Source organism: Salmo salar, chromosome ssa24 (assembly GCF_905237065.1).
Source record: "Salmo salar chromosome ssa24, Ssal_v3.1, whole genome shotgun sequence".
NCBI classification, from domain to species: Eukaryota; Metazoa; Chordata; class Actinopteri; order Salmoniformes; family Salmonidae; genus Salmo; species Salmo salar.
The window spans coordinates 25,567,680-25,583,291 of NC_059465.1; the positions used below are offsets into that span (position 1 = coordinate 25,567,680).

Consider the following 15,612-nt stretch of genomic DNA (forward strand, 5'->3'; position numbering starts at 1 on the left):
ATCATTGAGTCATTCTGCATCCTGTCAACACATAACACTGGGAATGGTAGTCCTGCTCCCCATGGCTTCCAGTGGGTCTGTCTATGCACATGGATTTGGACTTCTCACAGCAGATATATAAAACTGGAATTGTTTATTTCATCCATAGCAGAGACAAGCACAACGGGTTGTGTGTGTGGTATAATATTTCCACTTATAATCCTTTCTGTCAGAAATTGTGTATCAAACACCACGACATTACAAATGAATACATTGCAGTGCTGTAATTAGCCGTGCACATTTCTGTGTACACTTATTAACAAAGCTATCAAAATAGATTCAGAATAAGTATGCAATTAAAGTTTTTTTTTTTCTCGAAACAAATCAAATATGATAATAAAATGCTCAAAAGATATTTAGGCAAAGCTTTACTTGAATTAGCGGTCTTCATAACTCTCCATAACAGCAGTACATGTACTACATACAGGTATAATCATTTCTGACTTACCGTGAAGCTGAAACTGTCATAGAGGTCCATGGATTATATTTCCTTTAAGACAATACTGTACATCTGTATGCATTTACACAATTGACCTCCATGACAGTTCATTTCCTAAAGGGTGGTGGTTTATAAATAGGCCAAAATGATTATAACATGTCGTGAACGTGTAAATGTTACGAGCAGCAACAATTGTAACTCTTCGTTAAGACAAAAATGAACATATTACTTTATACAAAATGTATGTAAAGCAACAACAATGTAAATATAAAGCATACATTTCTGGTAAATTACAAGCGAGTACAAAATCCTAAGTTTAGAAACTCATGTATATTGTGTTTGTCAGCTCATATATTTTCAAAGTATCCCTCATCCTCACTAAAATAAACAATTTCAACAGTTAACACTACAGTACCCAACATCATGTATACATGTTAAAAAACAAAACCATCAATAGGCCTGAAATGACAATGACAGATGATCAAAGTGCTAGGTGATAGGATGGAGCTTGATGGGCCATAAAAATCAAATGGGAGGAATAAATGAGCAGTTTGTGATTTCCAATAACATACCAACACAGTGCCCACATTGACGAGGAGCATTGTTGTGTATGGGACGCATGGTATGCTGTCAAGTGTCTTGGTGAGCATGCAATGAAAGAGGAATGTTGGCTGCTGAATCCAATATGGGTGCTGCTGGACTGTCCATTACTGACCATCTCTCTTATCTCTATGGGGGATGGCGACCCTGTCATGGTGCTGATGATACTTTACCAGAGCATAAAACACCTGTGCTCATTGGTCAACAAAGTGTATGTTATATGTGAGTTGGTGTCCATTGTCCCAGGCATACAGGACCTTCTCCTTGGGGTTGTAGTCTATCTGGGTAGTGTAGGCGTACTCGTTGGTGAAGGGCAGGTGAGGGATAGCCTCTGAGTTGGTGTGGGTGTCGTAGGCATAGTTCACCTCCCCTTCCTTCTGGTTATAGACGTCCACAGCGTACAGCACCCCACAGATGATGAAGCAGTTCCCATAGGAGTTCCTCTTCAGGCCCGTCCTCCAGGTGGTCTCCTTCTTCATGGACAGATCTCCAGGGTCCAGCTTACTGATGACAATCACCTCCTGCTGGGAGTAGTCATAGTCCATGGAAGGGTAGATCACCCACAGCCCACTCTCGTCCACGGCAAAGTCAATGTCCGAGTGACCTCTCCACTTCCAGGGGGTAGTGTCCTCATAAACCACATCATGCAGGAGGGTCCAGGCGGCCACGTAGCGCATCCTCAGGTCGTACTTGATGATGTTCTTGGTGAAAGCTCGGTTGTAGTAGAAGGCTCCGTTGTACACCACGTGGCCCGTGCCGATCCAGTTGTAAGGCAGTTTGAAGAGGTTGCTCCAGCGACCTAACAGGACCATATACAGGGATGTTTACTGAGAAACTAACTGCATATCATGTTACCCCCCATACAGTATGCTAACATCATGCCATCTTATATATACACATGTACAGTCATGTACAGTCAGGGGCGGCAGGGTAGCCTAGTGGTTAGAGCGTTGGACTAGTAACCGAAAGGTTGCAAGTTCGAATCCCTGAGCTGACAAGGTTCAAATCTGTCGTTCTGCCCCTGAACAAGGCAGTTAACCCACTGTTCCTAGGCCGTCATTGAAAATAAGAATTTGTTCTTAACTGACTTGCCTAGTTAAATAAAGGTAAAATAAATAAAAAAGTAATTGTGGGTGCCACTGAGGTGTTTAATAGTTATACCATAAATGAATATATAATGGTTTCACATGAGAGACTGGTTAGTTTCTGTTTGACTGTCCCACTGTCCACACAGATTTCCTGTTATTAGTGTCATGATCATATCTGGTCACATCGCTCTCTAACAGTTCCACCTCAGGAAGTGTGATTTAGATAATGAATGAAGCTGCAGTGAAGGACAAAAACAACCTGTTAGCGCAGAACCACCCTCCGCCCCAGCCCATCCCTCTCTAATCCCTCTCAGCTCTGGCCAGTTCAAAGGGGAGGCACATGTCAGCCTAGGCAGGGATCACAGCCACTCACAGAGATACCTAGTCATCCGCACACTGCTGTGAACTCACCACCCTACTGGATACCAGAGCAAAATCTCTTCACGCTTTGTAAGATGTGAGTTAAAAAAAGCTTCTGTCCAAACACCTCTAAATCAACCAGGCCAGTCCAGTGGGAGAGATCATTTTCCCCAGTCAGTTAAGAGGAGTAATCCTATTTCTCTCACCAAGTACTAGTGCAGGAAGGAGGGGGGGGGGAGACTTTCTGTGTGAAATGAAAAGCACAGTATTACAACTAAACCTGCATGTTTGAGTCTCGAGCTACTGTAGTGTATACTCACTACATTTCATGGGTCACTTTCTACTCACTACATTTCATGGGTCACTTTCTACTCACTACATTTCATGGGTCACTTTCTACTCACTACATTTCATGGGTCACTTTCTACTCACTACATTTCATGGGTCACTTTCTACTCACTACATTTCATGGGTCACTTTCTACTCACTACATTTCATGGGTCACTTTCTACTCACTACATTTCATGGGACACTTTCTACTCACTACATTTCATGGGTCACTTTCTACTCACTACATTTCATGGGTCACTTTCTACTCACTACATTTCATGGGTCACGTTCTATTCCCTACATTTCATGGGTCACTTTCTATTAACTACATTTCATGGGTCACTTTCTACTCACTACATTTCATGGGTCACATTCTACTCACTACATTTCATGGGTCACTTTCTACTCACTACATTTCATGGGACACTTTCTACTCACTACATTTCATGGGTCACTTTCTACTCACTACATTTCATGGGTCACTACAGATCATTAGAGACTATAATACTGTTACACTGATCTCATTCCATAGATGTACAGTTGAAACCCCATGCGCCATAGAAATTGAAAATAATAGAAAATAATTAACAATTATAATGATATAACAGTATTCAATTTCTATGCCATGCCCACCTTGTTTGAAGTTGTCCAGGTTTCGGAACTCCACCAGGTTGTTGCCGTAGTAATAGTTGGTGACGTAGATCTTTGAGTCCTTGGCCAGGGGATCCTTCATCCAGGCTCCTTCGTTCCGCCCATAGCTGTGCTGCTTCTCTGGGAGCTCAATAGAGGCCAGAGTCCCCTCACAGTCCAGGATTTTACCTGCCAAGTACAGTACAATACAGTCAACACAGAAACTACCAGAAAACTGGATGAAGAATGGCCTGCATGAGTTTTCAATCATCCAATTTCACGGTCACACATATTCTGGCAGCTAAACGTTACATGTTTATCCGTTACTGAATTGGACAGAGTCATAGCACTGACTGTCTCTATTGCTGTCAATGAGCACACTTAGTTGTTATATGGTGTAGTATAATGCACACTACACTAGGTAATTGTGTAGGTCAGGCTACCTGCTCTGTGTAGGATTGGCCGGCTGTTGTTGTCAGAGTTGTCTAGGAACAGCATGATGGTGGGGGCTGGTCTGTCTAGCCTTTCAACTCTTGCTACAATGGTGGTGGTGGTAGCGGATGGCATTGTAGTACTGGCTGTTGTTGCTGCCGTTGTTGTTGTGCTCGTGGTAGTGGTGGTGGTTGTGGTAGTGGTAGCAATTTCTTTGGTAGTTGTTGGCTCAGCTGTGGTTCCCTCAATGGTTTCCAGGACAATTTCAGCACCTCCGTCCTCAGAGTGTGTCTCTTTGACGTGGTGGATGGTGTGAGTCTTGGCAGCGTTGTCTGAGGATAAAGACAAGTATTGGAAAGTAGGCCATGGGATTTAGTTAGACTCAAATTCAAAGTCTGGAGGGTCCTTATCTTTACTAGTTTTAATTAGAATTAGTTGGCTTAATTAATCAAAAAGGCCCTGTATGAGCTGCTTTTGAGACCTCTGTCAGAGAGACAGACACTGTACAGTACCACAGATTTCCAGGGGCCACATCAAAGGGGAATGCATTAGTTATATAGCACACAGAGCATGCCAGCTTCCTCTCACTGTCTCTGTCCCCTCCTCTGTAACCAAGTCTGTCCCGCTGTCTCTGCCTCTCTGTTTGGATTCAGAATTCCACAGCCCTCACATGGCATTTTCTTATCCCTGGCCATGGAGAGAGAATAGCAGAACAGAGGACAGTGTCAGGAGGACTGGGCCAGCCTGAGGCTGATCCCCTCTGTTACTCATACTCTCACTTCCTTAGCTGCCAGACAGATGCGTGAGATAAAACGTCTCTGCCTGCTACATAAGCAGCACATCTGCACCACACGCGCACTCTGAACCTCAGGGTGCTAGCCGTGCACACTACTTGACCACATGTATCTACTGAAGGCCTAACAAGATAGGGAGTCAGGGACAGCTTAGGAGTCAGTCAGGCAGCATAGATAGGAGAATGTGCTGTAGGTCTCTAAAGTATGTTGTGAAAGAGAAGATGTGTTGCTTGATACTTCAAAAGCCACATCGCCCTTTATCTAATAGATGCAAGACTTCTGGTTAACATTCACCTTTGAATAAAGGCAAACTACTCTTTGTGAGAGATTATGGAAATGAAGCTGAATCGATTCACTGGGTTGACAAGTGTGGCTGCACTCACCAAAGTATGGCAAAACAGCTTGGCATGGCAGAACACATGACCTGACGGCATATGTGCATTTGCGCCCTGAGCAAACCTAGCATACCTACAGTATCTATTCAATAAGGATTGTAAGGAGTCAGGAAATGTTTTGTCAGCTTTCATCGGCACAGTGATGAGGGCCCACAACACATTGTGTGCGAGGAGTGAAGCTGAGGCATGTCATGGATGTGGCAATGTTCCATTGAAACGACATTCCATTAGCTCTATGTATTATTTAATGCTCGCTGAATGCACGCATGCAATTCGATCCTCTGATGGCCCAAGCCCTGCTTGGTTGGAAATAACAGCAGGATAAATCTTGTACTGTGGATCTGGTGATCTACACGGTGAAGGATTCACTGTTTTACTGTTTCCAAGATGCCAAGAGTAGTACTAAGATTTACACTCTTTTATTACACGTGTGTAAGAACAACATATTTAATTCAAATTTGAATGGCTTGATCTACACAAAAAAAGAAAATATGCGATGGAGACGTACAACATCCATTTGGGTTGGGAATCTGAAATACAGTCTGGTGTAATGCTGATCCAGCATAATGTAATGTAGATCAGATCCAAGAGTACAATTTAGTTATTTGAATTGGTTTAGTTGAGAACAATCACAATAGGGTCTGAGAACATTAGAACAGCACATAGATGATCTCATACAAGCTGGCTGAGTGCTGCTAACTCAGCTGAAGTCACAGCCCAATGTTGACTTTAGGGGTGAGTGGGCTCCATACACATGCTCATACTGAGTGGTCCAACTCTCCCCCGTAATCAAATCAAATCATATTGTATTGGTCGCATACACATATTTAGCAGATGTTATGGCGGGTGTAGGGAAATGCTTGTGCAAAGTTTCTTAGGAGCAATGAACAGGGCGACCATGTCTATCGGCGCCATCTTGTATCGGCCCTTGTTCTCTCACCTTTACCACCTGTGCCGTGCTCGACCCCATCCACCTTGGCTGCTTTGTAGTAGGTGATGCCCCTCACTACCCCCGGCTGGTGCCCTGCCACCTTGGCCTTGGCTGTGGGGTCAGGCTTGACAGGTTTCCCAGGCTTGGTGCTCTCTTTTTTAGGTTTTACGACCTTTTCCTTGGGCGGCTTGGGAGGGGGCTTGGATGAAGGGGGCTTTATTTTAGTTTTTTTTACGGTGTCCTTGGTTTTCTCATCATTGGTGTCCTGTAAACATTGACATTCAATTCAAGCCTGTGATTTATGGTGTGTCAGCGGGCATGTGAACGTTGATTTGTGTGTTTGATGTGTAATTTGTGAGCAAGCTTTTGTGTGGTGGGTGTGTGTGTGTTTGAGAGACACACTTACCTGAGCTTTGGTCTCTGTTTGGTCTTTCTGCAGTAGCTGAAGGCCCAGACTGGAGATCTGCTTCTTGATGCTCATCATGATGCTGGAGTAGTTCTCATACCTCTTAAACTGGTTAGTCAGAGTGATCATGCTGTCCCTTACAAACTCATTGTCCCGAGTCAGGTTGGTCTTGATTGTCTGGGGAAACAGACGTGTTCTAAGAATCCGGCCAGTCCATTGTACCAACCAAATGCAAATAACTTTGTTAGCGAAAACAGACCGCTTTGGTAAAAACATTACAAACACAAAACCTGGGAGAACCAGTCACACAAATCTCTTTCCCCCTTTAGTTCATCTTCTCCTGTTTGACTAGTGAATAGCTGTGGGGGTTAAAGACATCTCTGTGGATACTGTAACCATGCCGTTTAGGGGGGGAATTACTGGTATCTAATCACAAACCATTTAATCAGTTCTCTGTCTGCATAAGGACCATATACAGCTAGAATGGCAATAACTCAAATACACTCACATACAGTATATAGGAAGGCATGCAAACCTAGTATTCCCTGGTTTTTGTTTTATGTCCTTGTTATTGTGCTACTTGTTGTACTCTACGAGGACGTTGTTTTTTTGGTCCTTACCTCCTCTAGTGTGTTCATCTGGGAGACCACCTTATTGATGTAGGAGTGAACCTTCATGAGGTCCAGACTGTACAGCGTCCCCTCCAGTAGGTCCACCATGGAATGCAGCTGTACACCCACACACAGCACAGAGGAGAGTATTAGCACAAAACATAATAAAGAAGCAGAAAAATATGTTGACAGGTTTTACATTTAATTGAGTATGTGACTTCAATAACACCTAAAACCACCCACGCCTATTTTAATTTAAAAGTATTGACTTAACAATGGGTGCTGCTTTATACTACCCTCATCTCTCAGTCATGAATCAGACACCTGCCAACTACAAATCCAGTGTTGCAACAATTTTGCTCTCATATTGCATTAAAAGCCCTCCCCAAAAGTTATTTTGAGCCTTTCCTTTGTAATGCAATTCAATGTATTCCTTATAAGACATGGCTATGTCTAAACCCAGTCAGATCACACATCTGGTTCTGGTTCTTCTCTTCATGTGGCGCATAGCATGCCTCATCTCCTCTCCTTTCACTTCCAGTGAAAAATGTATGTGTGCTTCAGATACGTACATCCTGAGAGGTGCTGAGATGTTATCAACAGATAGAGAACCCAGTGAGCTCATGGAAAAGTGTCTGCAACAACCTGGGATATTTTAACGCTTTAATTTGAACAATTATAAGGATATCCTATTTCTGCTTCTCCCATGGTTATGTACAGTATATCTTCAAGACCAAACCACACACATGCAATCAGGGTCTCTGTCACGGTCTTTACCCAGTCAATTAAGTGATTTTACTACCAACATTTACAGTTCTAATGTTATTTTACCACTAAGTTGTGTCTGTTACTGCTGGAACTCACCTTGAGCAGTTCAGGGGCCTGTTTCTTCAGCTTCTCCATCTTCCACTCATTCTCACAGGGGTTGAGGGAGGAGGGGGGGGCAGTGCAGGAACACTTGCAGTCCGATCCAGAGCTGACTGTCTCCACCGTGTAAAAGTCCTCCACGCGCACGCTGCCACTCCGCAGACGCTGGCATGCATCCTTGCTCAGCGGCCTCATGATGCACTTACAGCGACAGTCTGAGCCCTCCGACGTCATCCGCACTGGCTCCGTCTCCCCGAAGATCTGACAGGAGACAGAGTTGAAGAGAGTGGATGAAATGGACTGATTTGAAATGTTGTATAACACTAATTGAAAAAAAGCATTGTTGACGTGTAATGAGCTGGACATGGTTCCTGTCCCTCAGCTACGGTAGGCATCACAGCCTGGGATGATGTCACAGCGTGGGGTTGAATGTAAAAGGGCTAGTCTGGAGCCTGATCAGTTATCACAAATCCTGACAGACATTCTGAGAAAGCAACTCATAGTGATCAATGGTCAGGGTTGAACTTTATATCAATTCACCCCGTGAACATTATGATTCATTAAAATATACGCTGAGCTTGGGTTTTCTTCTCACAGCAGTCTATGGAGAGCTGTTCCAATATTCTGAATGACTCCCTCCCTGGTGGACATTCTATGAATAATACATACATTTTCTTAGGAGGGAAACAACAGCATGGGAATGAAAGTGATCTTGGGACATTAACCACATGCTTCCTCTTCTTTGAACACTAGCCGTCATGAAGCACATGAAAGCCATTGAGACCAACGCAATGCCATTAACTCTTATCCCCAGCTGTGTCGGACGCCAGCACTCCCCACACATGGTGTAAAATGAGAGAACTCTGGCCGACCATGTGCAAGCTCATTCTACTGACATCATCCTCAGAATCACTCCAGATAAATAACAAAAAACAAACATTGAATAAACAATACATATTTTATTATAGACAGTCATCAAAGTGAAGTGTTTATGGGTTTCATATTTAGGCTCAGTCATAAATTTGACATTTCTATATCATACATTTATTGCAAATCTGATTTAACGTTTGTTTGTTGTTGACAGGAGGTCGATGACGTGCAAAACCTTCATTTCACAGAGAACTTAAGATGTCACAGTAGTTCTCAAGTGCCTTTCTCTCAGTCTGTCTCTCTGCTGGTGTCTGTGACTGGCAGTGCTCTCTCTGGTCATCTCCCCATGTAGAGGCCAGAGGGTTGCTGCACTGTATTGATGCTAAGCTCATCTTCCAGCACCTTCTGGGGCCCAGCTCCCTCTCACACCCTCTTTCCAGGGGGCTTAACCTGTCATCTTCCTCCAATGAGATTTTGGAATCTATATAAACCCTGGGGCAGGCAGACCCACATGAAACTCTATAAACCCTGGGGCAGGCAGACCCACATGAATCTCTATAAACCCTGGGGCAGGCAGACCCACATGAATCTCTATAAACCCTGGGGCAGGCAGACCCACATGAAACTCTATAAACCCTGGGGCAGGCAGACCCACATGAATCTCTATAAACCCTGGGGCAGGCAGACCCACATGAAACTCTATAAACCCTGGGGCAGGCAGACCCACATGAAACTCTATAAACCCTGGGGCAGGCAGACCCACATGAATCTCTATAAACCCTGGGGCAGGCAGACCCACATGAAACTCTATAAACCCTGGGGCAGGCAGACCCACATGAAACTCTATAAACCCTGGGGCAGGCAGACCCACATGAATCTCTATAAACCCTGGGGCAGGCAGACCCACATGAATCTCTATAAACCCTGGGGCAGGCAGACCCACATGAAACTCTATAAACCCTGGGGCAGGCAGACCCACATGAAACTCTATAAACCCTGGGGCAGGCAGACCCACATGAAACTCTATAAACCCTGGGGCAGGCAGACCCACATGAATCTCTATAAACCCTTGGGCAGGCAGACCCACATGAATCTCTATAAACCCTGGGGCAGGCAGACCCACATGTGGTACCACTTACAGCAGCACAAGAATGCAGCATTACAGATATTCTGTCTGTCTGTGCCCTTACTCTGCCACGTTGTATCAAGACAGGATAAACGTCTCAACTGTGCACTCAATCAAGGTATTTAGGGGAGAATTGTCTGCTTCCTCCTGCACCCAACCTGCACTGGGCAGGTCAACTGTAGATCTGGGCAGATACCTGTGGAGAGCAAGTCTGCTTGTCTATGTCAGTAAAGAACAACCTAAACCCAAGCTTAGAGCATCAACCCTAAGTAACAGTGCGTTCATGTCCAGTTACTGAGGGTTCTCTGAGAGTGAGAATGTTTATGGAGGCCAGACCCTGCAGGCTGGTGAGGGTAGGGAGAGGAGTGGGTGGAGGGAGGGGGTGGGCTCATTAGTGGAGGAATGCAGCCTGAGTGACACGAGTGGGTTGGGGGGCAGTACCCTCCATTACTGCAGACTTACACTCAGAGGGGTCTTTGATTATTGGGCAAGACCCCTGTGTACGTAGTGGCCGGCCATTCCTGACCCATGTCAAGTGAAAAAGGCAGTGGGTTGGGTTGACAAATGCTAGAACCACATGAAAACAGAGTGGATTAGCAGATTCAAGTTCCCTTGGAGGGGTTGTGCCCACAGCCCCACTGAGCCTTATTGTTCCACCCAAGACGCAGGCGAGCCAAACCCAGGCTGCTCCTTAGCAACATGAGCTTAAGATGCTTCAAGTACTAAGTACTATGGCAAACCTGGTGAAATTCCTTCCAGCTTGACTGGGTTGCCTCCAAGACACCTGTGTTTGTGATTTTGTGTATTGATTAAGAGGGAAGACATAGAACACACCATTAATTTATAGGCTCCTCCCTCTCAACCCTGTCAACTGTACACACAGACTGGAGCAAGATGGACGTCCACTGTCCTAATTATAAAGAAAGCTAAATTATATTGGCTATGCGAACCATTATTGTCCTCGCTCTGTTCATTTAGCATCCCATGCCAAGAGAACTTCCAGCATGAAAGCAGACAACAGACCTCAGATAATTCATAATTGAGACTGCTAAAAGCTTAACGTATGCTTTGAGTTTGGAGCCTTTGACCTCTGAGAGCGGTCAAGTTTCAGGTCAAAAGAATAGGACCCAAAGACAAACTCTTGTCTGTACAATAGGGGGAAGGGACCCAACTGCATGGCTTCACATTCACACACATTCCATAGACCACAGTACATGATTAGATCACTAACTCACTGAAGGCTGCGGCCACTCTTACAGTGACAATGACTAAGTGAAACCTCAATTGTGTCTACAATTGTTAAAAACAAAATTCATTATACACAATGGCTGGCACATTCCAGGAGCTTGTTAGTCTTATCTTTAAACACAGAAAACCAATGTTATTCTATGATGGCCTTAACACTGTTACTGTAACACTAACCTTGGTCCGTATAAACAAGGATGTCCGTTTCAGACCGTAGATTTTGTCTAATTGTTCAGGCCAGCTGCATGTTGTTACTAGGCCTAAGGCATGTGGACTTAACAAGGGCTCTGTAGCTTTAACACACAAGATCATTTATGTAGGCTACTTTCCAGAAACTTGTATTAATACACAGTCAGGTCCAGAATTTTTGTCACCCTTGATTAAGATGAGCAAAAAAGACTGTAGAAAGTTACTAATAGAAATACTGAGCTATATTGTTTGCAAAAAAAGGGGAAATTATATTATTTTATACTAATACAATTGCTCAAATATAGAGATTTTGTTTATTTTTTAAATTATCTAAAATGATGATTTATACACTATATTTTGCTCTTATTTATCAAGGGTGACAATAATTCTGGATCTGACTGTAAATAGATCAAGAACAGACGCTGATGCAGGTCAGTTGTCCATCGCAAAGACTCTCAACTCAGTAAGCTGTTTCTGAGGTAAGCTGATATATACAACTCCTCCATTAGTAGATGTAGTAGGACTGTTAGAGTGATAGGGCTGAATCCAATCCATGTCAAATCCAATGTCATTGGTCACATGCACATATTTAGCAGATGTTATTGCGGGTGTAGCGAAATGCTTCCACACAGTATTTACATGTCTGGAAAGGGGTTTTCTGTTTACTAAATCAAAGCGATGATATTTCAGGTTAGGAAAAAGGTTAAAGAGAAGTTCACCCCAAAATCACCATCTAATAAGATGGAATTGTATTACCCTAATGCATCAATTTAGGTCTTTACAACAGCTAGTAGAATATTGACTTAGCTTGACTTTAAGATAATTTTTCACCCATGAAGACCCTTTAAATTATTTGACTTATCACCTTGTTCTCCAGTCTAAACATTACAGACCAAACTGGAGTCCAAATTCTTGGCCAGAAAGTCCACCTGATTCCTAATCTAATTAGTAGTGCTTATGATAAACAGTCTTACTGTGCCACTGAAAATCTGAACCTGGACTACAGGGGGAAACTTAAGCCTTCAGCCTGGAGATGAACCATGAAATTGCTGTCCCTAACCTGAACAGAAACGGGCATTAGCACTAGCACGCTAATTAGCTGGACACAAGCTTACTGAGCACTTGTTTCTTTTGGGGGTACACATCCACATTCCATCTAGAGCTGTTTATGTGTACGACCAAGCACACTATGAGCCTTTTGGTTATCTTCAGTGGCTACTACTGATTGATCCAGATGAGAGGAGAGAGAGAAAGAGAAAGAGATGGGGGGGGGGTAGTTAGCCAATCTGTGTTACAGTAAGATTATTTATCTGTAAACTGTTATCTTTGTATTATCAGGGCAAGTCTGGAACCAAAGTCATGAATGGAATTAGCTGGTTGTCATTGCTTTCCTCCCCAGATGCTGTTGTTTTGGGAGCCAGGTGTTGAAAGGGATAGGTATACAGGTGACTGCGTACTGGATAGGTATATAGATGGAACTGATAGATTGCTTTTAGGAAAAAACATAGATCATTGTATAATATTCCACATGATTGTACAATTGCATCAAACCTTCTCTTAATTTGGATGTTTTTTTCCAACCATAAAACACAGTGATGGACCCTGGATGTGATGGATGCTGCTTGGGAGAAATTGCCAGCTGAAGGAGACATCCTCTCTCTCCGTTGTGGAACTAACAACAAGACCCTGCTGGCTCCTCAATGGGCACAGATTCACATCATAGCAGTCAGGCACAAGGAGACATACAGTAATGCACACTGGAAAAGCAGGTGGAAGGCAGGTGGTGTAGAGGATGGGTGAAACATACTTCCCTTTGACCATGTGGTCCTCTGGCAGCCATTTTCTATATGGAGCGTCCTTAGATAAAGAGCTCAGACAAATAGAACTAATAATTAAGCTTTCAGCTATAAATGTGTGTTAGTTTTCTCTTACATCACATCGCTCAGAAGAAAAGGGAAGATAGCTTGTTGTTTGCTGTTACGGTCTGTGTCACTGTCTCCTTCATTTCCTGCTGTTCAGAATCAAAGCCCTCTTCCAGCTGCAGTGAGGCCACGGCCACTGAGACCTTCAGACAGACCGTCTAACACATTGAATCTCATTTATTCATTAAGTCCCAGGGACAGGCTTGTTAGTTCATTACTGTGACAGGGGGGCGTCCTGTCTCCTCCCTACATCTCTCTCTCTCCGTCTCTCTCTCTTCGTCCTCTCATTGACCTCTCGGCAGTATTCCTGGCCTTGTTTACAACCAAAACAAGGGGCAGGTGCACACGCCTGTTCCCATGCCATTGCACTGTACCGTCTGTGTCCTCCTCTGAGCTGGCTTTGTCTCGCAATCATCTCAGTGCCACCAGTGGGCCATGACACTGTAGGCTGGGCAGGATGTGTCCAATGGGACGGAATGGGGAAGAGGGAAGCCAGGCACATGAGACGTCTCACAGAGAACAGAGAGAACCATGTTAAAATCAATCACAAGCTTGTTAGTGATCCTACTGGGCTTTCCTCCAGGTCACCCTCAATACATTTGATGATCAGGGTAATAATAAGGGATTATCATTTTTAGAGTCCTGCTAACGCAATTTTACACTACATTCCACTGTTCTTGAAAGAAAACTAATACCATGATGTGAACACATGACACCTGTGCTCATTGTTCTAACTGTTCCACACACACTGTTCCTCTCACGCACAAAGGAGAAGAAAATCTGCTAGACAGCCTTCATGGGCTTGTGTGCCTCTTGTCTTGTACCCATGTTGTTTTCTAGACCAAGGGGGAAGTAGTCATCCACACAGAACCATGGGGGAGTAGGGATTAGACTCTCCTCAAAGCATTGCAGTTCTATGAGAGGGGTTATGGAAGTCCAGCAGCTGTTCAAACAAGGCAGGGCAGATATTACTGTTACCCGACTGGGTGCCACTGCCATCTCTTCCTACATTTAATCTGGCATCAGGCCCTACACATAAAGGCTCACTGGGAAAACCTAATGTAATGGTTACTGAGTCTGATGACATGCAATAAGGTGATTCAAAGCCTATATTTATTAACCAAGCAGGCTGATGTAATTTTTCATTTATGACATCTATTCATCATAGCAACAAATGTGCGGAATTACATTAGAAGGCTGGTGTGTAGTAGGCATGATGCAGTCCCCTCAAGATTTAAAGTAGAGAGAGAGAGAGTCAGGGCTGCCATTTCTCATTGGTGTCCATGGAGAGGCAAAATGATTGATCTCTGACTGGACACCTGGCCATATGAAACAATGGTTGCTATTGGGAATGGGCATTCTAATTTGGAAATCCTATGGATTATTGGGATAACATTATGTGTAGGCCTACTGTTTGTCATGCAAACTGCTCCTCCCTTTCAACAACCTCATGCTACAAGACCGTTGGGCCTTCACACCCACGTGAACGAATGAACTATTTTGAATTGAACTATGCAAATTTTGCAATAATTTAATGAAAATAATGTATTTTGATTTTTAAGTGTGATAATGTTGTTTTTTTTAAGAATGCATAAATCATTGCTTTTCAGATATAATCTGAACAGCAGTAATCCATATCGCCGACTGTAGCAGAGCTGCAGGACAGGATTTACAAATTCTTATTCAGATTTTATCACAAGGAATCCCAGTTCCATTACGCATGGTGGAGTTCCTTACCTTTGCCATTGCAGCATCAAACAGGTGTTATCAGTCTATTACTAAGTCATGCCTATTACTTACCTTACTCTGCGCAGTGACATCTTTACACACCACCAGTAGGCAAGCTAATAAATGCGTAAATCTCCACATTTTCTCCCAGGAGCCTGATGACAGATAAATAATCCCTCCAATAACAACCTTTTATGTCGGAATGACAAGAAGATCGGTTACTATATTATTCAATCCATGAGGTAAGACGTTCGCACGAGATATTAGGGCTCCATTGCCATAGACCCACGTCGTGTATGTTGTTGCTGTAATATGCGCAGGAAGCAGTTTTACAAGTTGATCAGGCGCTGTCTGCACTCTAGTCCTTGGCTCTGTGCATCAGCGGTAAGAGTAAACATCATCCACCCATCTTCTCTTCTCCACACATGGGAGGGGCAATTTACATACACACTTGACATTAACTTTATCATTTTATAATAAATATAATCTTAGCATTAGAGTCATTTCAAACGTGAGACGTGTTTCAATAGTTTTCTAATATTCAATAACACTTTTTAAACCTTTATTGCGACAAATCTGACCATTATCATTTACGCATGGCGCACAGTGG

The 15,612-nt window shown here is 43.6% G+C and overlaps 1 protein-coding gene across 1 annotated transcript; it reads right to left on the minus strand.

The window, feature by feature from the left end:
- Window positions 1-390: 390 nt before the first annotated feature.
- olm2a (Olfactomedin-like protein 2A) lies at window positions 391-15,295 on the minus strand. Its single transcript, NM_001173617.1, is given in 8 exon segments — window positions 391-1,877; window positions 3,490-3,675; window positions 3,930-4,250; window positions 6,048-6,303; window positions 6,445-6,621; window positions 7,065-7,172; window positions 7,920-8,183; window positions 15,075-15,295. Coding segments are annotated over 3 exon segments (915 nt in total). The 5' UTR covers window positions 4,054-4,250; window positions 6,048-6,303; window positions 6,445-6,621; window positions 7,065-7,172; window positions 7,920-8,183; window positions 15,075-15,295; the 3' UTR covers window positions 391-1,272.
- Between the last annotated feature and the right edge of the window lie 317 nt (window positions 15,296-15,612).